This window comes from Podarcis muralis, chromosome 15 (assembly GCF_964188315.1).
Source record: "Podarcis muralis chromosome 15, rPodMur119.hap1.1, whole genome shotgun sequence".
NCBI classification, from domain to species: domain Eukaryota; kingdom Metazoa; phylum Chordata; class Lepidosauria; order Squamata; family Lacertidae; genus Podarcis; species Podarcis muralis.
The window spans coordinates 24,801,755-24,826,174 of NC_135669.1; the positions used below are offsets into that span (position 1 = coordinate 24,801,755).

The 24,420-nt window shown below is 46.1% G+C and overlaps 1 protein-coding gene across 3 annotated transcripts in view; it reads left to right on the forward strand.

The window, feature by feature from the left end:
- Window positions 1-24,420, forward strand: part of B3GAT1 (beta-1,3-glucuronyltransferase 1) — a 61,786-nt gene that overhangs the window by 32,531 nt on the left and 4,835 nt on the right. For 2 of the 3 annotated variants that reach the window (XM_028708805.2, XM_028708804.2), the window contains exons 2-3: window positions 8,222-8,670; window positions 14,382-14,890. In XM_028708805.2, coding sequence (XP_028564638.1) covers window positions 8,484-8,670; window positions 14,382-14,890 — 696 coding nt within the window. In that variant the 5' untranslated portion in view covers window positions 8,222-8,483. The remainder of the gene's footprint in view (window positions 1-8,221; window positions 8,671-14,381; window positions 14,891-24,420) is intronic. The other variant, XM_028708806.2, reaches the window with a different exon arrangement.

A 24,420-nucleotide genomic window follows, 5' to 3' on the forward strand; every position in this document is an offset into this window, starting at 1 on the left:
CCATAGAACGGAATGGTAGCTACCGGTATTCACATATGAGAAGGGAATGAGTAGCTGTCCTATTCCACCTGCTGGGAGGCAAGAATGAAGCCAGGCAGAAAAGTTATTATTGTATACTTTGGTTCAGCTCCCCTTTCAAGGCAAGTATCCCCGTTCCTTTCCCTGTACTAACTGCACAGTAATTAGTTTCGCAATTTTGCTGCTATACTTTATAATAGCCTCCATTAAAGTTATGGGATTTTGAGGCAGTAATGGCTTACGGAGTAATTAATGAGCATGAGGCTTTATTGCTACCTTTATTTTTGGCGGTTTCCCCCCCCCCCCTTCTTCCCCCCATCTCCCGCAGTTTCCGCAAGATGCCTCTGCCAAACTATGAAATCAGATGAAACATCTCTCCTTCAAGTGATAATTCCTGGATCCATTCCCATCTCTCTTGTGGAAAACAGAAAGCTGCCTGATACCTAGTCACGCCATCAGGGTCCCTCTAGTTCAGGATTTGCTACACTGACTGGCAGGGCCTCTCCAGGGTTTCAGACAAGGGTCTCTCTCCCAGTCCTACCTGGAGATGCCACTATGGATTGAACCTGGAACCTTCTGCATGCAAAGCAGATGTTCTACCACTGAACTACGTCCCTTCCTTAAATGTGCACAAGTGACTCATTCATGATCAACTAAACATGCCTAGTGTCCCCCTGTTTGCTACAGTCACACCTGCCCTGGAAGAAATATCCAGGCCTCAGTTTGCAGGGAATGAACTTCAACATGCATCAGAACCGTACAGTCCTTAATAGATTGCAAATGTTCCTTCTGTCCAGTGAAAGTATTTGCCAGGGCAAGACTTTTCTGAAGGGCAGCCTACACATTCACGGAAGGAAGGAAGGAAGGAAGGAAGGAAGGAAGGAAGGAAGGAAGGAAGGAAGGAAGGAAAAGGCATCACAATGAAAGAGAGTAAAAAAAGGATGCCTATTTGTATAAAGTGTGCATATGCTCATTTACATGTACAGGGGGGGTTCAATATTAATTTAAAGGCAAATTTACCTAATTCACACTTTCCCAAACTCTACATGAATAATGACACAGTCAGCCTCCAAATTCATACTTCTCCATATTTTGCAAAGCGGTTTTCTAACCACGCAGTATGTACAAAAATGCATATACAGTGGTGCTTCTGGTTACGTACTTAATTCGTTCCGGAGGTCTGTTCTTAACCTGAAACTGTTCTTAACCTGAAGCAGCTCTTTAGCTAATGGGGCCTCCCGCTGCTGCCACGCCGCCGGAGCACGATTTCTGTTCTCATCCTGAAGCAAAGTTCTTAACCCGAGGTAATATTTCTGGGTTAGCGGAGTCTGTAACCTGAAGCTTATGTAACCCGAGGTACCACTGTACTTGGGTAAATTGTGTGTGTGTGTGTGTGTGTGTGTGTACGCACGCGCGCACACACACACATACACACATATTATTATGAGCTTGGGCCCAAACATAAGGCAAAGTGAGGCATTTTGTGTTTCACTTCAGAGGCCAAAATGTCTTCAGCCATCCCTGTTGTGGGGGGACAGTCTGGATGAAACCATAAGTCCCCTTCCAAATCTGCAATCCTTTAGCTGTGAAGGTTGAATGTATAATGGGGAAGTTTGCCAAACCAATTCCTTTGTCAATGTAATGGCTTTGGCTGGCTAGTTAAGTACCACCATTTAGCATTTCCAAAGAAATAGTTCTGTTGCCGTAGAGACAAATGGGAGGGGGGCTTTCCCAATAGATCTACACTTATAAATAATTACCATAATTGAAACAGTAACACAGTTCATCTCATCAAAGTGGGGAAGCCTCCACTCATTTTGCCATCTGAGGTAAAATACAATAGGGCAGCGATGGCGAACCTTTTAGAGAACAAGTGCCCAAACTGCCATCCCAAACCTTGATTATTTATCGCCAAGTGCCAACACGGCAATTTAACCTGAATACTGAGGTTTTAGTTTAGAAAAAACAACTGCTACAATGCTAGGAAATTCCTTGTAGATTTCCCGATGGCTTGTAGGATTGTTTACAAATGTTGTAGAATTTGCTAGATGCATTTTTAGATTTGGAAAATATTTCAGCTGCCCACTTTCAAGGTCTCTTTCAAAAACCTGCAGTCTTCTCTCAAATGTTTTCATATCACAAAACATCCTTGCTGCCGCTTTCCCTACATCTTATAGTTGTTTGTTCAGTACACTGAAGTGTAGAGATGCGTTGAATAATTTTATCCTTGTTTGGGAAATCATGAAAAAGGGAATTACTCCCAGACAACATGACCGTTGTTATAATATCCCCATCAGAGAGGGGCTTACCATGTTTTGCTATGCACAGTGAAATTTGAAAACTGGCAGCTGTCAAATGATTTGTTCTAGAAAAATAGTTGCAAAAACTCAGATAATGGGAATGATATTCCCTCAATTTCCCTTCAAGAAACTCTTTTCTTTCAGTTTCATCAAGTTGGGCAACACTTCTGTGGTTGGTGTCAAAGTGCCGTCCGACACTTGATGTGCGACACACAACACTTTCATTGCACAGACGACATAACGCTTTCCCATTGCGTTCAATCACTACAAATGACTCTTGCAATGATCTTCCACGAAACCCCCAATACAAATCTATCCCTATGTCTGTGTCACGACAGTGAGCCTCGATTCCTGGCTTTCTAGTAACGAACTCTGGCAAACTCTGTGCTGGGGCGATGGCGCAATGGTGCACATGCCCACAGAGAGGACTGTGAATGCCCCCTCTGGAACGCGTGCCATAGGTTCGCCACCACTGCAATAGGGTAGTCTTCCCGCTTTCCACACACAGAAGCCAACTGGTTTGGCACTTAAATCATTCTTCATTGCTGGTGATGGGGCAGTATCGTACCACAGTCATGGCTTCCCCCAATTAATCCTGGGAACTGTAGTTTATTAAGTACCCTGAGAGTCTCATCAGGAGACTCCTATTCCCCACACAGAGCTATTACTTCCCAGAGTTCCCTGGGAAGAAGGGTTGGTTGTTAAGCTACTATGACAATTGTAGGTCTCTGAGGGGAATAGGTATCTCCTAAGCCCAAAGTTTAAAGCGGTATCATAGTGTGCAAAATGTATGGCACAGACAGGGCCTGGAACTCTTCAGCTCGCTCAGCCTAAGGAGCTGACAGGATGAGGAGGCCTGGCAAATGATAGCAGAGACAATGTGCTAAGTTAGTTTCATTACTCTGAGCCGCACTTGGCTGGATACCACCCGTTGTGTTCAACTATGCCATTCCACTGGTAGAAGCCAGTGCAAGGACTGAACAAAAGGGCTTTGGTCTCTCTTCTTTTTCTTTTTTCTTTTTTAAATGCTTTATTTATTTTGCAAATAAAAAACAATCAACAATAACAATACAAAACAATACAAAAAGAAAATCTAACAAATAAAACTTGAAATAAAAAAGGGAAAGAAAAGGGGGAAGGGGGGAAGGGGGGGGAAGAAAAAAGAAGAGAAAAATAAAAAATAATATATTTATATTATATATAAATTCATTTAAGGAGTACAAACCATACTTTACATATTCAATACATTAGGTTCTTAGAAAGAAGTTGTCTTCATATTTCCACTTTCCTCTCATTTTTTCTTTACAGTCATGTTCTTTCTGTTCTCCTAGACTGGTTTGCATCCCTTGTATGTTATTTTGACTTCCCTCTAACTCTTTTGTGGTTTCTACCTTCCTCTTACATTAAGTAATCTGTATTCCATTATTAATAAAGAAATGTCCCTTATATCTGTGCAGACACACACACACCCAAATCCTCTCTGGAGGGTCGGGAGAACCCCCAGAACAGACCACAAGAGGAAGGGAGGGGACACATTGAACTCCTTAGCACTACATTGAATTCCACACCTGGACATTTACTTCCTTGCTGTGCCACCCCCCCCCCTTCAATGGAGGGTGCCCCGCCTTGACTCGTCTGTGCTCCCTAACAATGTAAACTATGCCCTAGCTTGCAATTGCAGCGTGGCTTTGGATTAATTAGAAAAGGCCATTGCCCTGCCTGCCAAACCTTTTGCATTGCAGATGCTAAGTGGCAGTCTATCACTTTCACACACACACACACACACACACACACACACACACACACACTCAAGATTCTTGGATCTGGCTGGTTTGTGTTTGTTTTTTTTAATCGAGAGGCTGCATCTTCCTCCTCCTTTCTGGAAAGCTGAAGTTGCCGATGATTGACCAGGGAGCAGTTAAACATTCTGGACCCAATTAAAGGGAATCGATACTGAAGGAGGCCAGGCAGAAACAGCAAGGCCTCCCTCCCTCCCTCCCCCTTGCATACAGCAGGGAGAGAATTTCCCCTCACTTTCTCTTTTGCCTGCGGGAAGCTGCATGGATTCTAGCATTTGCCTAGGCTAGGGTAAGAAGCATCAGCGTTGGAAAAAGCACCATCTAAGAAAAGCTCCTGCCAACCTAGCAGTTCAAAAGCACATCGAAGTGCAAGTAAATAAATAGGTACCGCTCCGGCGGGAAGGTAAACGGTGTTTCTGTGCGCTGCTCTGGTTCTCCAGAAGCGGCTTAGTCATGCTGGCCACATGACCCGGAAGCTGTACGCCGGCTCCCTCGGCCAATAAAGCGAAATGAGCGCCACAACCCCAGAGTCGGCCAGGACTGGACCTAACGGTCAGGGGTCCATTTACCTTTACCTTTAAGAAAAGCATCTCTGTGAGCTGGTTCACTCAGATCAGGTCAACAGCCTCCTGGCCAGGAGCAAAGAACCCTCCAGGTGTCTGTACCTGGTCCTCATGGACTGTCCCAAAGCTATGCCCTCCCAAGCCACACCCCAGGTCACACACCTCACTGGCTGTGTTCCACGCACTGCTTGACTACTATTGGCTGGCTGCAACATGTCAATGACTGGAAGGGGCACTTTCATGAATCTCCCCTGTAGATAACAGAATCTGAACAGGCTGGTACAGGTGCATCCTCTAGTGGAGAGGCTGCAATGACAATACTATTTAGACACCTGAAAGCACTTCTCTGTTGATAATCCCATTAAAGTAGACCAGGATTATTATCCCCAAATGCAGGTGGGGAACAAGGCCTGAACTACTGCAGTTTGTCAAAGGCCTCCTGAGAAAGTTCAGAACTGAGATGAGATTTGAACTCACAACAAACACTTGAGATCCCAAAACATATCCGTGAATAAACTCCTTTAGGCTGAAAAACAACAACAGTCCAGCAACTCAAGACTTGCACCTTCAAGTGCAAACAGCAGCTAGAGCGGGAGGAGCTTTCATCAGGAAACTGAGCGGGGGGCACAATCCAGATCAGGAGCAAATTCAGGCTTGGGGCCTCACAGCTTCCTATTGCTCTTCCTTTGGGAAGTGTGAATTGCGTAACATTTGGCCCTGACATCTGGGAGTGCCTTTGCCAGTGGACAGCACTGAGGTAGATAAGCCAATGACTCAATACAAAGCAGTTTCCTATATATTCCTGACTGGTTGGACAGTTGTTTTGCATGCAGAAGGTCTCAGGTTTGATCCTGAGCATCTCCAAGTAGGGCTAGGAAAGGGTCCCACCTGGAACCCCAAACAGCTGCAGCCAGTCAGTCTGATCTAGATAGACCATTGACCTGAGACAGCAGAGACCAGTTTCCTACAACAGGTAACCAGAAAGTTACCTGGCAAATAAGGACCAAAGAAGGCTGTGGTGGATTAGATGGGTTGTTCGTTGATGGTTACGTGTGCTTGTGCAATGCCTGTCCCTTCTCTCCTGAATCAAAGTGGCTTGCACCCCAACATCTGAATGCTCCAGCCACTGCTCCCAGGTGCCTTTCTCTGCCTGCAATGCAGCAGTGCAGTGTTTTGATATCTGCTTCCTTGGTTCCAGAGCTGCACATGAGCTCGGCTGCTCTTTCCTGTTTGCAAACTGGCGGCCCGGCACGTTGCCATCTAAGTGATGTACGCCGCTTGCCAAGATAACCCCTCAATAAAATACAGCCTGCTTAAATCTTGCGCGTATTCATGTTCACATCGGAGTTAAGCTACTGTGGCAGTTTAATGCACTCTAGCCTTGGATGCTTCACAGTGGAGGAATAGAAGCAGTCAGAAGAGGAGCCTGCATGAAACTAGGGGACAATCTAGGGAAACCTTCCCCAACCTGGTGCCTTCCAGATAATTTGGACTACAGCTTCCACCAGCCTCAGCACCATAGGGGAAAAGACCAGTGGTAGAGTATCTGCTTTGCATTCAGTTTCCATATCCAGGTTAGGACTGGGAAAAATTCCCTGCCTGAAACCCTGGAGAGACCCTGCCAGTCAGTGTAAACAATACTGAGCTAGATGGATCAATGGCCACTCATATAAGGCCATGCTGGACAAGACTGGAGTCCATTTGGCCATGATGCCAGTTGTGGTCTAAAGCAGCTGGAAGACACCTCGTAGGTTACCCTTGACGTGGGATTTCTTGTGGGAGGCGTGTCTGTCATGTAAAGGCGGACTCATGTTGATATTTTTCAATTTTTAAAAAATGTCATGGGATTTCCCAGAATCCTTAGAGGATGAGGGGGTGGAGAATCCATTATAATGTCTTTCCCATGAATAATGAAAATCAGAAGAATCTTTATTTTCATCAGCCACTAGCCATAGCAATAAAATAAAATACAATGTACTGAAGATAGAGGTAAAAACTTAACTCTACAAAATATATCCTGGAGGTCTAAATCAATAATCAAACAATAGGTCTTATTATAATTGCCCCTGCTAAAAAAAATTGCAGTTTTTGCTGTCACCTTGTTATCTTGATCTGCTAGAAGAAAGGACACCATAGCAATGGTTGAGTGACCTGGTATGGATAATAGTAGAGGGGTAATAACGTCACCCCTCAAATCTTTATAAAGAGTGCAAGCTAGGAGCACATGAGGTACTGCTTCAGTAATATCCTGTGAAGATATTATTGATTAGCCGCTGTTAAAGAATTGGCCTCTCTTTGAATGGGGATGAGTGAATGGGTCGGTTTCAGTTTTGTTGCTTTGTTTTAAATTTTTATCATTGGTATTGTTTGCATTTGCCTTCCTGCATTTATTCTTTGAGCCACGGCGGGCACGGGGAGACTTTTTTTGGCTGAAAGGTGGCATATAAACAAAGAGGAGCACAAAATAACAACATAGTTGACAGTGTACCCTTTGCCCATGTTCAAGGGCACTCTGCTACTTACTTACTATAAGAGCAGTTGTAATCTGCCAATTCGGGGGGGGGGGGGCAGGATACAAAAAAAATTGTCAAAACATCATAAAATTATAATATACAGAGCAAATGACCTACACTGAAGGAAATTATCCAAGAACGTTTCGCAGGGACAGGGTGGTGGTGTTTTGTCACCAGGGTGGTGACAAAATATTCAAGTTCTCGGTGTAGTTTAACAACAACCAAATGGGAAGCACACTGTGTACACGCCCACAATTTGCATGTCATTCCTTCCACCCACTCAAGCACTCTGTGTGTGCTTAGATGCACTTGGCCTGACATGACTTGTCAAATTAAAAAATAACTCATGCAACCTCTTTTACCGCAGGAGGTCCAAGCAGCCACCATGAAGTCCTCTCACCATGTCTGGCTAACTCCCAAGTTTTTCTCATCTTCCCTGGTGCCATTTCCCTGACTCCCTTCTCTGCTGCTCAGCTGTGGGTCACCAGTGTAGAGTGGGGCAGAGGAATGTGTGGATCAGGCCTCAGACACGGCCATGGGTCAGTGAGAGTAGGGCTGTAGTTCAGGGACGGGGAAGCTATGGATCTCCAGAAGTTGCTGGATGGCAGTGATGATTTACATTCCTTCATTGCTTTGCACCTAAAAAGATGTCTCAGAGTGCCTTAGAAATCCATAAAACACAAGGCAGTTTGACAATCATTTAAAAACTGAGTGCACAGAAAAACAGTCAAACAGTGTTTGTGAAAGTAATTGACTCCCATTATCCCTGGCTCTTGACCAGACTGAGTCCCAAACAACATTTGGGGGGCCTCAGCTTCCCCATCCATGCTGTAGATACCCAGTGGCGAAGAAAAGGCTCTTTGCACATGCTCAGAGTTTATCCTCTTGTTAACTAGCAGTTTCCAGGGCTGTGTCAAGACCCAGACTGATGCTGCAACTCACGAGGCAGGCTTTAGCAAGCAAAACGTTGAACCCACCCAGCCCTCAAGCGCTTCTTTCTGCCTCTTCCTTTCTGCTTTCCCTTGCAGGCCTCTGTCCAAACGGGACCCTGAAGTCTTCCTTTCTGGTGGCTCCCGCGATATTGCCTGGAGGAACGTCCCCCGCTTGCAGCGGCCTGTCCTTCCTCCTCCTTCTCCTCCTCTGGCAGCAGCTGTCCCTGCAAACCTGCTTGTGCAATGGGTGGGTTGTGAGTACTGGTAAGACCTACGAGCCGTGCCACCTTCTGCCGCCCTCTCCTCTCTCTCTCTCTCTCTGCCGTTGTTCCTTCTTGTCCATTTATCTCTGTTCTCCATGTCCTCTGCTGTTCTGTCTCTGGGGTTCTCGCTGTCAGGTAATGAGGAGCTGTGGGTCCCTTCAGCCTTGGAGATGCCGAAGCGTCGAGACATCCTGGCTATCGTGCTGATAGTTCTTCCCTGGACACTGCTCATCACCGTGTGGCACCAAAGCACCATTGCTCCGCTGCTTGCCGTGCACAAGGGTGAGGAGAAAGCCACCAGCCTGGGCCAACTGCGCCCACCTCTTGCTTCCACCACCGCCAACCCAACACCCCCCATGGCTCATTCCCAGTTCTTCCATCATCACCCAGCTCATTTTCATCCTTGGGCAGCTCACAGCCACACAGCGTTCTTCCAAGCTTCTTGCAGGGTGGAAACAGTTTTGGAGTTTATATGGGTTGGTTTTACTTAGACTGTGTACATGCTTTCATTTATTCTGCATCCAGTGTGCGTGCACACACACACACACCCGGAGGCAGCAATGCTTCTGAATGCCTGTTGCTCAAAACTGTAGGAGGGGAGGGTTTCTCTTGGGCTCAAATCCTGCTTGCCATTTTCCCACTGAGAATAGAATGCTGGACTAGGCCGGCTCCCCTTGGCCTGATCCAGCAAGGCTCTTTTCGTGTTCAGGAAGCAGTGTACACAAGATGCTAGCCTCCGTCCACTAGGGCTCGATGATATATGTTTCCCACCTTGGTCAAGTCAAACAGGCAGTGGCTCTCTGGGCTCCTTTGCAGCCGTGTTGCCTGATCCTTTTCCCTGGGAGATGTCAAGGATTGAGCCTGGTTCCTTCTGCAAGCAAAGTCCGAGCTCTTCCCCCGAGTTGTATTTCCTTCCCTGTTTATCTATCTTGGCTTGCGGCCACAGAGATGAGGTTTATCTCCATGACTCTTGTCGAATCTTTCATTTTTAAAGCCCTCTAAACTCCTGGCCATCGCAGCATCTTGTGGGAGCAACAGGGCTTGTTTTGCATGCAGGAGGCGAAGGACAAGATGTCACCTCCCTCAGTCAGGTAGAGAAACCTTACCTTACTTTAGCAGTGGTGATCCTGAAGTTCCCTCCACCACACTTAAGGGGTAGTTGAGACAGGACAGGGCACAAGGCACACACAGACCTGTCCCCCAGCCGAGAGAAACAGATGGAGAACTCAGGAAGAGCAGCCAGGATCCAGTGTGACCTGTGACAGGTTAAGGACTAGCATTCCTAAACTTCCCATGACTGGTAAGGATAAGGAAGTTGCCTTTTGTCAAGTCAGACCATTGATCCATGCAGCTCAGTGTTGTCTACACTGGCCGGCAGGGGCTCTCCAGAGTTTCATGCAAGGAGTTTTCCCCAGCCCTACCTGGAAATGTCAGGAGTTGGCCCTGGTACCTTCTGTGTACAACACACGTGAGCTAAGACCTCATCCCTGCCAGACGGCTTCTAAGCAGAAGCCATGGGGGAGAATGAGACCATCTTTATTGGACACCTAAATAAACCACAACATTGGTGCTCAGTGAACATCCTTGAGGAAGATGTTCCTCCGAAAAGGCATCATCTCCAGGTACCACCCATCTAATTTCTGAAAGTGCAATGCATGGTATATACAGCTGCAGTAAATGATATCAGTGAAGGGTCATGCTCATGTGGAAACAAGAAGTTGCCTTATGCCCAGCTTAAGCATTGGTCAACTGAGCTCAGCATTGTCTACACTGAGCAGCAGGGGAACTCCAGCATTTCAGAGAAGAGTCTTTCCCAGCTGTATTTGAAGATGCTCAGGACTGAACCTGGAACCTTGTGGTTGCCACTGAGCTACTGCTCTTTGACCTTTCCATAAAGTAGAATGCAATGACACAACCTTTGGTATATGTTTCATTCCTGGAAGTGTATTTTCTGCTAACTTTATATTTGGGTGTATTTCCTTTTTTTCCATTAAAAAAATTTTTTGTAAAACCATTCTGGGAGGGTATAAGGTTGGAGAGAGGTATAAAAATGCTGATAACAAATAAATATAAATAATAAAATTTAGTTAGTGCTATTTAGCATGGCCACAGTTATGGAGCTCATTTATTTATTCTAGTTACAACACCTTTCTTCTAAGGAGTTCAGGGTGATGTATACATGGCTCTTCTCCTCCTCCTTTAATGATGGGAGTTAAGAATAAAGCAACATCTGATGGGCTACAAGTTCTCCCCTGTCCTAAACTGATCATCCCTGAGGTCTAATAAGAATCAAGAAAGAAAATCTTTACCAGGTTATCCAGGGTTTTAGTCCAATATACTCTGGATTATGCTGGGCTTTTGATGTGAACCACAATGCAAGCTCTAAAGGCTGATGTCAATTACTTTGGATCTCTCTCAAATGCATTTTTTTTTTGGGGGGGGGTGATAAGCTAGAACAGGCTTCTCCAACTTCAGATATTTTGGACAGCAACTTCCATCAGCCCCAGGCAACAAGGCCAATGGCTGTGGATGATGGGAATTGGAGTCCAATATGGAGGGCATCACCACAGTCACCTCTGCCATAGAAAATGGGCAGGCTTGTGTGGAAGCAGAATGGTTCTTGGCATACAAACTCAGAAGTAAGATGCAGCATTAAATGTGGGACTGTTCAGTCACAACCTTTGGGCGAAGGCTATTAAATGGAAGTTGGGTGGCTTTAAAAAGAGGGTTAGAGAAATCCTTGGAAGAGAAGGCTGCTACTAGTTGTAAGAGCTATGAGCTACCTCCATAATCAGAGGCAATTTGCCTCTGACTTCTGTCACTGGGAATCACGAGCAGGAAGAGTGCTGTTGCACCCATGTCCTGTTTCCGGGCTTCCTACAGGCATTTACTTGGTCACACTGAGAATAGGATGCTGGACTTAGATGGACCATTGGTCTGACCCAGCAGTGCTCTTCTAAACAAATTTCTTCACCTTTTGGATGAAGCTATGGACAAAGCGTTTCACTACATTAGGATTAAAATGTGGTTGAGCTGCTGGTATGCTAACTGAAATGGCTCCATGAATCAGCTAGCCATTCCTGGAAAGAGCAAAAAACCTCTGACCTTTAACTGGTAAACAGACTGGTAGGGCAATTCTATTTCAGTCCATTATGAATAACCTTAAAGTATGGGGGAGTGGCCATGGCAGCTAATTTCTTGCAACCACAGGAGAGCATGTCCAATTGTACCTCGAGTAATTGCGAACAGAACAACTTATTATTATTATTATTATTCATTAATGCGGCTGCAGTTGTATTCATTCAGTGCCATATGTGTACATGTACATTTCACAAGGGCGCAAACAGATGGGTGTCCACCCACAAGGAGCCTACATTCTAAAATAGACCATGCATTCTTATTCGTAACATCTTGCTAGGAACTGCCACCATAATGTGTTGCCCAAGCATTGCTCTTTCAGGTGTCTTGCAGCTGATGTGCCTGGCAATAGCCCCTTCCAACTTCCACATCTGGATTAGGAACTTTGGCTTTGCTTTGCTTGAACTGTCATGGTTTCCCCAAAAGGATCTTGAGAATTGTAGTTGGGTGACGATGCTGAGAATTCTTTTCCAGAGATGCCTAATGTCATGTACTGGCTGGATGCAGAAAAGTGGTGGGAGGCACCAGCGGGGAAATCCCTCACAGGAACCCCCTATTGAAGAAGGCTCAGAGCCAGGGAATTGGTGGTGGGATGGTGAATGGTCAGAGGGAGAAGTGGTAGCAGACTGGCAGGAGGAGGTGTTGGAAGAGATAACAGGTTTTAGTGAGCAGGAAGAGGCTAAGGCAGAGAACAGTCCAGAACCAGGGGCAGGGGAGGAGAGGAGAGCAAATACAGATTGATAAAATACAGGCAAGATGACAGAGCCTCAGATTGCTTGGGAAGGAACCAAGGGTGGAGACTTAGGTAGCTGTGGGCAGGTGGGAATCTTCAGTCCTTGCAACTGTCTCATAGGAGCAAACTCTGCCAGGAAGAGTGGCTGTGCTCACTAGGCCTGGCCTCCTGGGCTTGTCTTGTTTCTTTGAGTAAATAGTTAACTGAACTGAAGCCATGTGAGTTATTGCTGACCTGTTCCTGGCATCCACCTCTGGCACCTACAGTAAGCACGTATGCAATGTTCAGGTTTCCCTGGAGAAAAGGAAATAACTGTCCAACAATTGTGCGAACAGGGTTTTCTGGGGCAAGGGCCCTCTGCCCCAGCCACAATCCATTGACAAGAATGGGCAACCCCTGCTGATACAGCAGGTTGAACTGTAGCCCCTATTTAGCGATCCTGTTGTTCACTTGGTATAATCTGTAGTCTAGATACACCAAAAGAGAAGATGCTTCAGGAATCTAATGAGATAGTATGATGAGCATCCATAAACTGTTGGCAGTCACCACCGTGTTTTGGTATATATTGTTGCACACTCCCTGCTACCCCATTTACTGAGTAGTTCCAGGCTAGTTTGGTTTCCTTTGGACAGAAGAGAGCACTTATGGCGACTGCGTAACATTTTGCTTTCATTTACAAAAAGGCAAGCAGGGCATAAGCAGAAACAAACAGGAGGTTCTCCAAGCTCCTACATTATTTATTTTAAAAGAAATACTCAAGAGACTTCTCTAGAAGTATCAAGAGATCATCTGCTGCCATTAGCTCTCATGGGTGAAACATCAACAGGCTGCAGTGGCGTAGCGTGGGGGTGCAGGGGGGGCCGGCCGCACCGGGCGCAACATCTGGGGTTAGGGCAAATCCACAGGTTAGGGGGCGCAAATCCATGGGTTAGGGGGCGCAAATCCACGGGTTAGGGGGCGCAAATTACTTGCCTTGCCCCGGGTGCTGACAACCCACGCTACGCCACTGACAGGCTGTCATGTGCTGTTGGCCTCACAAAGTCATAATCAGCCAGTTGACCTAAGGGTAGAGTCATTGTTTTGCCCAAATCTGGCTGGTTCCATTTGGCTTGCCCAAAGCTCTCTTGGACGCATTAGTTGACTATTCTATTCTTCCAAATGCAACATTTTTTTTCTGCTGTGAAAATTAATGCCTAAACAAAATTCTAAACACTAGAATTTTGGTTCAGCATTTGCATTTTAATGCAGACCTACCTAAGTCACCCCTTCTGAAACATCACTTGAACCAAAACACATCTATCCTAGAAATTCACTTTTCTCCAAATGCTGTGATGCAGTTCCCCAACCAAAAAAGGGGGTACAAAAATGCATATGTTAGAGGGAAGTGTGCTTAAAAATGTAGATATCCATGAAAACAGCACACCAAATGTATACTCTCTCTATATATTGTATATACACAGGAGATTGCTGACAAAAATGTGTAGATTAGGCAAAAATGCGTGTTAAAAATGTGTAGGTTTGGAAAAGCACACATTAAAATGCTGATGAATTATCACGAGGCCTTAAAAATACTGATTTGGAAATGTGGCTAACTGAATTTAAGATTGGGAAAGCAAGAAACTAAGAGAAACCAAAATTGATAAATTTGGGCCTGCATCCTTCATTTTCTATTTTCTTTCTTTTTTAAAAAAAAAGGTGAAAAAATAGATGTTGATAATTATACAGTACCATCAATTTTCCAGAGTATAGGACTCTGTCCCAAGGAGCTTCCAGTCTAAAAGCCAGCATAGTAGGTATGAGAGAGGAGTGAGAGAGCACGCAGGAGAAGACATGCCTCTTATGGTTACGGATTGGAAAATCCAGATTGTCTTGGTGCAGAGCTGTGTAGATCATAAAATCGGAGAGTTGGAAAGGAGCCAAAGCGTCATCTAGTCAACTTCCTGTAATGCAGATGTGTCTTGAGTTTGTACCCTTTCCATCCTTTCCTGCTAGTGTTCGGTCTCTGCTCCAGCCAATCCAAACTGAAAGAGTTTCTTGCTTCTGAGCAGCCTTCTCAGCTTTCTCCAGGGAGACTAACCAATTGTTCCTTCTCTGCCCTTCTCCTTCCCATGCTCCGCTGCAGAAGATGGTGGAGATGCCCGTCGCGACTTCGTCCAAGGCTCAGACTCCAAGGAGTACTGCCTGTCCGACCGCGACATCGTGGAGGTAGTTAGGACAGAGTATGTCTACACCCGACCACCTCCCTGGTCGGACGCCTTGCCCACCATCCATGTCGTCACACCCACCTACAGCCGGCCGGTCCAGAAGGCGGAGCTGACACGGTTGGCCAACACTTTTTTGCACGTGATGAACTTGCACTGGATCCTAGTGGAGGACTCCCAGCGGAGGACCCCTCTCGTCACCCGGCTCCTGAGGGACACTGGGTTGAACTACACCCACCTCAACGTGGAAACCCCACGCAACTACAAGCTGAGGGGGGACATGAGGGACCCCCGCATCCCCCGGGGGACAATGCAGAGGAACCTGGCCTTACGGTGGCTGAGAGAGACCTTTAACAAAAACAACAGCCAGCCAGGGATTGTTTACTTTGCGGATGATGATAACACCTACAGCCTGGAACTCTTTGAGGAGGTAAGCTGCCAAGGGGTGGTCTTGCCTTCTGGGTTAGGTTGCCACTCCTGACCTTCAAAAGAGATGCCTCCATTATTGAGCTTAGTAGGCATCTCCACCAATGTGGTACAGAACGGATGGAAGGTGAGTGAGTACTGCAGCACTCCGTGTATGTTCAGAGACTTCAGTCAGTGCTGAATATGACAGCCCATGCTATTGTGTGTCTGTACATGTGTCCTTTTTGATGCTGGTTTTCTTTTCTTTTTAATAGTTTTTTTTATTAAATTTTCTAGTTTACATTTCAATATAGTCATTTAGACAACCTTAAGTCAATGAATTCCCTTCTTCTCTTTCAGTGGTTCATTTTGCATACCGTACATCCCTGCATATTTTACATGAACTAAACCATTCAGTAAATCCATTGTTACACCATCAAACCTTATCTACACTGTTGAATTTATTTTAATGCTACCAGTGTTTTTAAATGCACACAATTTTGAAAATTGTGTAGGAAAAAATGGTGTTGGTTTTCAAGGTGCTAGTTTTCACCTATCCTTTTTTAAAAAAATATAAACCTTTATTGAACATATTTCACAAATTTATACAACAATCTACTATATTACAGTTTGTATCCTATCCCATACTAAAAAAAAGAAAATTTAAAAATACAAAAAAATAGACTTCCGATTGTTCTCAAAGAAACTAGATCATACTTGTTATATCTTACACAGCATCTTACCATCAGAAAGTTCTTCCTAATGTTCGGTTGGAATCTCCTTTCTTGTAACGTGAATCCATTGTTTTGGGTCCTACCCTCTGGAGCAGAAAGAAAACAAGCTTGTTCCCTCTTCTATGTGATAGCACTTTAGATATTTGAAAAGTGCTATCATATCTCCTCTCAGTCTCCTCTTCTCCAATCTAAACACACCCAGCTCCCTCAACAACTCATCATACGGCTTGCTTTCCAGAACCTCAGTCATCTTTGTCATCAGTTTTATTTGTTTCTTACATTATTTGCAAACACTGTTTCAGAGCTCAGTTGAACCCAAGTCTCCCACATCCTAGTCAGTGGTGGCTGATGTCCATTGGGATTGGTGGGGTGGAAAGCATGGAGATCAGTGAGAGGCAAACACCCACAAATTCCAGTTTTGCCCTCCTCCCTGTTGAGTTCTACGGTGGCAACACTGAGCCTGTATTCACAAAGCTGATTATTTCATTTTCCTGAGGTTGCTCTCTTATTTTCTACACCACTGTTAAGCTTTCCACATGGCATAAAAGTCAGTTCTGGGAAACCTATGGAATATGGTGCATGTTTAGCACTCCTTTCTGTGTTTTCTGATTCCAGGAAGGGGGGTGGGGATCTGTTTGCAGGCCCCTTAACCCAGAAAATGGAGGGAGAGTAAAGTGACAAAATTGGGGGCCGTATGCTAGCATGCAGTTATTTCCCCGATGTGTTCATGGGGGAATCATGGGGGCATAGAAACAGGCATGTGCAGAAAGGATGGGGGAATAGTGACATGGTCCAACCCAACACACGCACCAGTGTGAATGAAATTTAGTGTCATGTGCCTGCATATCGGTCAAAAAACCAAAGTCCCATAACACAACAGGTACTGCAGTTTGAAGGGAATGTTAGAAAACAGGACTGAAGCACTGGCATGATTAGGAAAACAACTAACGCAATATCCCCTACATCTGAATGTACCCTGAGACTATGGAGAAGGAATCTTTGGCAGGCAGTGCCAGCCCTGGACTAGCTGTAAGTAGGTGGGGGGGGAGGGCTAAGGGCAGACTGAGGTTGGTGAGGCCATACCCTATTCACCCTCGTGGGGACTACAACTCCCATCATCCCTAGCTAACAGGACCAGGAGTCAGGGATGATGGGAATTGTAGTCCCAAAACATCTGGAGGGCCAAGTTTGGCCATGCCTGTCCTAGTCTGACACTCTAACCACTACACCATGCTATATTTCTTATACGAATAAGGCTGCCACCTCTCATACAGAAGAGGAACACAGCTTACTGGCATCTCCTAAATGATGCATACTCATTGACCGTAGCACTGAGGGCAAGGTTGCTGTTAAAAGAAAAAATCTTCTGGGAGGTGAAACAGCAGCAGCAGCAGACACACACACCACACACACCCAAAAAATCTTGGCTCATCTGCATACTCACTCCTGCAGCGAAAGGGTATTAACTCTGATTCATTGCCGGCAGTGCGTAGGAGCTGTTAGAGAACAGAGAAATGACACACTGCTTCCCCCGAGGATTTACAAATGAAGTAATTTTCGACGACATCATAATGTTAATTAATTTAAACGCAGGCAAATTAAACATTGCCCATTGCCTAGGCATGGAGTCCAAGCTAAATAAAATTGGCAAAGACCAGCAGGCAGGCTGAAAATTGCAGGAGGATATGGGAAAAAGAAAAAAAAGAAACTGACTGATAGGTTTGTAACAGGCCAGGAACCAACCTTCGACTTAGCAACAGGAAATAGAACTGGGGTCTAGTTCACACAACCCAAACAAACAGGAGTTCCTTCAGGTTATTCCTGTCTGCAGGTCAATCTGTCCTTGACCACATTCACACAGCACTTTCAATGCTCTATGATGTCACTTGAAACAGTCATGGCTTCTCCCAAAGAATTGTGGGAGCTGTAGTTTGTTAAGGGAGATGAGAGTTGATAGGAGGCCCCTATTTGCCTCCCAGAGCTACAATTCTCAGAGTACCCTACGAAGACAGATGGGGCTTGTCCACATTTTCGCTTATGCCATGTCTAGAAAGCACCGGTCTGAGCAGTTTTCTCCTTGTCTCGCACTTTCTAGGCACAGGTCTGAGCATTTCCCCCCTAGTCTTGCTCTTTTCCAAGGGAAAGTCCACTCTTTAGTGATAGATCAGAACAAATGGCGCTCCAGGGAACATCCAAATTGCTGTTTGCTACAATTGAGCTCTATAGAGCGGTTTTCCCTGGGGGAAAGTAGCAGCACAAAAGGAAGTGTGGAAAGGTATTGTACCTGTCCTGTATAATACAGGATTGTCCCATGTTTCAGTGTGAAATGCTTCATCCTGTATTCATACAGTTTTGTCCTGTATTTCAGGTCTTCTCTCTGTGTGTCACTGTCTCTCTCTCCCTGTGAAGTTAGGGATCCTCTCCAAACACCTGTGTGTGAAAGGTCATATTATTTCAGCTCTGGATAGCCAAGCACAGACAAATTTACAAATTCATGTGTAGGTGTAGGGGTAGGGGTAGGGGTAGGTGTGACAAATTCCAGAGGGGTCGCCCTGTTAGGCTGCAATAGATTGTAATGGATTGTTTTGAAGTCACTTCAGCACCAGATGAAAAAATATATATCACACACACCCCGAATCACTCCACCCTGTCCTGTATTTTGCCAAAACAAAGGTGGCAACCCTAAGTATGGATAAGCCCACTCTGGGCTCCTGTTCCCATCAGCCCCAGCCAGCATGACTAATGGTCAGGGATGGCAGGAGATGTAGTCCAGTATCATCTGAATGGCACCAGTTTGAAGGGGAACCCAGAGTAGATTCCACAAGCCCACCTCTGCCTCACACCAACTGTCAGTGGTTCTCTAGGGGTCTTTGACCACCTTAGCTGGAGGTGCTGGGGACTTAGCCTGAGACGTGCTGCATGAAAAATATGCCCTCTCCTGCTGGTCTGTAGTCCTTACCAACTCTGTTGATATCCTTGCTTGTTCATTTGCTATAAAAGTACATAAAGTTGCTAAGCACTGTAAAAAACAAATAAAACAGAAATAGTCTAAGCCTTGACCCAAGGCTTATAAGCGAAAGGAAAAGCATTGGCACATTGGAAAGGAAAGGAGAGTTTTGGAGAACCAGTTTCAGGAAGCTATCAACTTATTTTGATAGCTTATTCATCCAGATTTTCTGCAATGGAGGCTGCATGCGCACTGCACATGTAAAGCACATGGCTTCCCACAAAGGATGCTGGGAGCTGTCATTTGCTAAAGGTGCTGGGAATTGTCACTTTGTGAGGGATAAAGTACAGTTCCCAGGATTCTTTGGGGGAAGTTGTGCGATTGGAATTGGCGGGGCTTACACAGCCCAGCTCTGTTTCCCTTCTCTTTTCTTCCTAATGGGTCATCATGCCTTTTCAGGTGCTCTGCCACTGGGTTCCTCTTCCCCTCTAATCTAGCCTGGTGCCCTCAGGTGTCAGAGAGGTAAGCCTCCCATCACCAGCTCTGAAGTCAATCCAACTTTCAGGCTGGGTGGCTTCGGTAAAGGAGTATGGGGAAGCAGGAGGGCATCACCATATCCTTTGCCACAGGCATCAGAATATCTTGGGGCTGGCCTTGCAGCCTCCCCAACCAGCCCTTTTTGTGCCTTCCTAAGAGGAAGGAACGGACGCGGGTGGTGCTGTGGGTTAAACCACAGAGCCTAGGACTTGCCGATCAGAAGGTCGGTTGTTCGAATCCCCATGACAGGGTGAGCTCCCGTTGCTCGGTCCCTGCTCCTGCCAACCTAGCAGCTCAAAAGCATGTCAAAGTGCAAGTAGATAAATAGGTACCGCTCCGGCGGGAAGGTAAACAGTGTTTCCGTGCTCTGCTCTGGTTCGCCAGAAGTGGCTTAGTCATGCTGGCCACATGACCCGGAAGCTGTACGCCAGCTCCCTTGGCCAGTAAAGCGAGATGAGCGCCGCAACCCCAGAGTCGGCCACGACTGGCCCTAATGGTCAGGGGTCCCTTTACCTTTAAGAGGAAGGAATGTTGCATCCTGATATACTTCACCATCTCAGTCCTGCCTCAGGTCACATCTCCATCAGGTCTCATTTACAGCACTCTGATACTATGTGAATAGGCATTATAGTGGTACCTTGGTTCTCGAACAGCTTAGTTATCAAACAAATCGGCTCCCGAATGCCGCAAACCCAGAAGTAAGTGTTCCGGTTTGTGAACATTTTTTGGAAGCCAAACGTCCAATGTGACTTCCGATTGAGTGCAGGAAGCTCATGCAGCCAATCGCAAACCACCTATGCCTATGCCTGCCCTAGTCTCTCTAGGCTTGCTTTCTATGGGCAAGATGGAGTTCCTTCAGGCTGCCACAGCAATGTCCCATTCAGCAGCCAGCTGCTCTCTCCACATCCAGTTCTAGGTACAGTTTCCCAAGGGGATCTAAGGATAGAAAAAGGACCCCCCTTTCTCCAGCCTCTGCCCCCCTTCTCTTCTAGCTGCAATTGTGTGGCATGGATGCTACAGCTCTCTCATTCTTCTCCATTGTTTTCTCTCTGGTGAGCACTTTTATTTGGTGATTTCTTCTGCCCCCACATTCCTTTCTGCACCCACTGCCTGTCAAGAACCTTGAGGCTGCTGTCTGTGGGCTTGGGGCATCCATCAGGGCAAGTTTGCTGATGTTGCTAAATTGTCCAGGGTCATTTGAGCAATAAGAGATTGCGAAGAGCTCCAACAGGACCTCTCTGAAAGGAGGGAATAGGCATTAACGTGGCAAATGCAGTGTAAAGTGATGCATATCGGCATAAAAATTCTTAATTCCACATGTATGTTCACGGGGTCTGAACTGTCAATGACTGACCACGAGCGAGACCTTGTGGTCATAGCAAATAGCTTGATGAAGATGTCGCCCCAGTGTGCAATGGCCATTGGTGAAAAATTCCATGGTAGGGATCATTAGGAAAGAAATTGAAAATAAAGCTGCCAATAGAAAAATGTCATTATACAAATCTATGGCGCGACCGCATTTGGAATACTGTGTGTAGTTCTGGTTGCCTCACCTTGAAAAGGTTATTGTAGAGTTGGAAAAGGTTCAGGAAAGGGCAATTTAAATTATTCAGGGGGTGAGGAGATGCTCCTATGAGGAAAGGCTGCAGCATTTGGGACTTTTGAGAAAAGGCAAGTAAAACATGACATGACAGAAGCGTACAGTGGTACCTCTGGTTACGTACTTAATTCTTTCTGGAGGTCCGTTCTTAACCTGAAACTGTTCTTAACCTGAAGCAGCTCTTTAGCTAATGGGGCCTCCCGCTGCTGCCACGACGCCGGAGCACAATTTCTGTTCTCATCCTGAAGCAAAGTTCTTAACCCGAGGTATTATTTCTGGGTTAGTGGAGTCTGTAACCTGAAGCGTATGTAACCTGAAGCGTATGTAACCCGAGGTACCACTGTATGCAAATATGCATGGCACAGAGAAAGTGGATAGAGAAAAGTTTTTCTCCGACTCTCATAACCCTAGAATTTGTGGGCATCCATTGAATGAGCTGAATCGAGGAAGATTCAGGACAGATAAAAGAAAGCAGTTCTTCATGCAGTGCTTAGTTAAACTATGGAACTCACATCCACAGGAGGCAGGGATGGTAACGAATGTGCATGGCGTTAAAAGAGGATTGAACAGATTCATGGAAGATGAGGATACCCGTGTCTACTAGCCATGATAAGTATGCTCTGCCTCCACAGTCATAGGCAGTGGTGCTTCTGAAGCACACAAGGCGAAGGTGCTCTTGTGCTCGGATCCTGCTTGAGGGTTTCATATGAAACAGTGCTGGTTGGCCACTGCGAGAACAGGATGCTGCACTAGATAGGCCACTGGCTCTTCCCATGTTCTTGTGCACAAAGTGAGGCCCCTCCATCTTACCAGGTTTTGACTATTGCTCGCTCAGAGGTGGGCACTGTGAAATAATAGGATAAGGCGATACTTGCCCACGTGGCATCAGGAGATGCTGCACCAGGCAGCACAGCTGGTGCGGCCTCTACCCCCTCCTCTTTTGCCAGCACCGCAGGTGTACTTCTGGAAGCCAGCTTCTCAAAGTGCCATGACAAAAGGAGGAAGAAGAATGGCAGGGTCAAGGTAAGCTTTGGTGCTGCGCTCTGGTGTGAGCCAACTGACTGGTGAGACCAGAGTACGGGAGCCAAAACAGGATGTCCTGGATTGGGATCAGAAGCTGGGGTGGCTTCTGACCACCTGGGCTGTCCCACTTAAAACGGGACACTTGAAGGGCATGGACTTTCTGCAGGCAAATCATGCCTTCTGTCATAGAGCTTTGACCCTTCTGCTCCTGAGAGCCAGTGTGGTATAGTGGTTAAGAGCGGTAGTCTCGTAATCTGGGGAACCGGGTTCGCGTCTCCGCTCCTCCACATGCAGCTGCTGGGTGACCTTGGGCCAGTCACACTTCTTTGAAGTCTCTCAGCCCCACTCACCTCACAGAGTGTTTGTTGTGGGGGAGGAAGGGAAAGGAGAATGTTAGCCGCTTTGAGACTCCTGAAGGGGAGTGAAAGGGGGGATATCAAATCCAAACTCTTCTTCTTCTTCCTTTCACGAGCCTGTTGTTTCGCTGGTCAAATATTAGAGGGCACCAGGTGATCCACAGGCACAGGCTACAGTGTGGAATGGCAGGCCTGGTGGTAGAGTGGAGCGGAAACACAAAGGGAGCACAGCTCTGGGACTTGTACAGAGCAGGGGCTATGGTGTCATCTTCAGGTGCTTCGGGCTACCTACCAACACTTTCCTTGCTACAGCAAATGAATGGGCCAAAAATGGAGTTTTCAGCTTTGTTTGTGATGGATTAGCATAAGCGAGGAAGTCAGAGGAAGAGAATCTTTCCTTTCCTTCATTGGCATCCCTGTGCCATGCTAGTCCTCTAAACAGCAACACATCTATGCAATATTGTTTGCATTCTTAATTAAAAGCTAACAGTTGCATCCCAGTTGGCTGAAGATCTTTTGCTGGGGCTGAGTGTGTTTTGCAAGGTGAACAGTCAACATCAGGCACCTGTGAGTTCAAAGATTTCTCCCAAGAACACACAGGATTGCAACCATGCTGCTCCTAATATTTTGCATTTTTTGTTCTCTAGCGTTTGTGCAAGTGTTTCCTATATTTTTGGACCCTCCTTGGGGCAGAGGCTATGGGGGCAGCCATGATAAGCTCTTGGACTTCTAGATTCACCAATTATTCATTCAAAAGGCCAGCCCTAGATTCCTTTGTCTCTCTTCAGTCTTTTGGGGTTTTTACTATTGTTTATCCAGCACTTTATAATTTATCTAGCACCATCTGTACCCATGATGCTCATAGCAGCATAAACAACGCAGATGTCCTTTCTCCAGGGACTTTGTCATCTAATTTTAGACAGTCTTGGTGGATGGGGGTGAGGGTGGGTGTAGACAAAAGAAGTGAGGTGTGCATGCAAAAAAAGAGAAAAGATCAAAGAAAAGTAAAATCAGTTTCATTTACTTAGCTTTTGTTTCAGTAGGGGAACAAGTACTAAAAATGTATGACTTTATGATGCATTGAGAGACGTGGGAGCGAGATGACAAGAGTCCTGGGGTGGTAGAGCAGACGGTGCCACAGATCTTCAAACAGCAGATCAGATGTGCCATCCCTGAATGCTCATTTTGCACTTTAAAAAAAAACCTACCTTCTATGTAGACTGTAGGACAGCAAGGAGCTAGGACAGAGCAACTTGCTACTTGCAGGGAATTGGTGTGACGTGGGTGGCGCTGTGGGTTAAACCACAGAGCCTAGGATTTGCCGATCAGAAGGTTGGCGGTTCGAATCCCTGTGATGGGGTGAGCTCCTGTTGCTCGGTCCCTGCTCCTGCCAACCTAGCAGTTCAAAAGAACATCAAAGTGCAAGTAGATAAATAGGTACCGCTTCGGTGGGAAGGTAAGCGGCATTTCCATGCGCTGCTCTGGTTCGCCAGAGGTGGCTTAGTCATGCTGGCCACATGACCCAGAAGCTGTACGCTGGCTCCCTTGGCCAGTAAAGCGAGATGAGTGCCGCAACCCCAGAGTCGGCCATGACTGGACCTAATGGTCAGGGGTCCCTTTACCTTAAAGGTCACAGGACAAGTGATACCCACCACCTGCCAACCTCCTGAAGATGACACACAGTCCTTCATCTCCCACCTGGCCCCTGGCCCCAGAGTCTCCCATCTTAATTTGTGGCACGTGTGGACCAACTTGAAGCCCAATGCGCTATGGACAAGGTCGATTTTGAGGAGAATTCTGGAGGAACATATAACTGGGGGAATAGGAATGCCTTTAAGAGGGTGCATCCCAACTGTTATATATTTTGCAGGAGGAACTCAAGAACATACCATAATTTTAGATTTGCACAAATAAAATACTCTTAAATTGTTATTTTTTGTGTGGTGAGGAAATGCACTGAAACATTTGGGGAAATGAATGATTAGTGGAAAGACTATGCACATCCTGCAAGCAAATAAGGATAAATGCTCATTGTCATCTAACCACCCTGCAAACAAAATGAAATAAAGACTGGCTATTGTCTGATTTCCGTGTTAGCTTTATATAAGCAAACCAGGATGAAATATTGGACAAGCAGGTTGTCTAAGGAAGGCCTCAGAAAGCCAGATTTTTTTTTGGGGGGGGGGGGAGCTCAGGGTAACAGCAGACTTGGAAGAGCGCAGGTTTGCAGCAAACAGCTGATGAGAGTCATCGTTAAGCAACATTTTGGGGGCAGCAGGTTGGTGAAAGCTGTTGAAGGGAATGACAGAAAGTGGCACTGAATGTGGACACATCCAGGAGGGGAAATATAATTCAGTA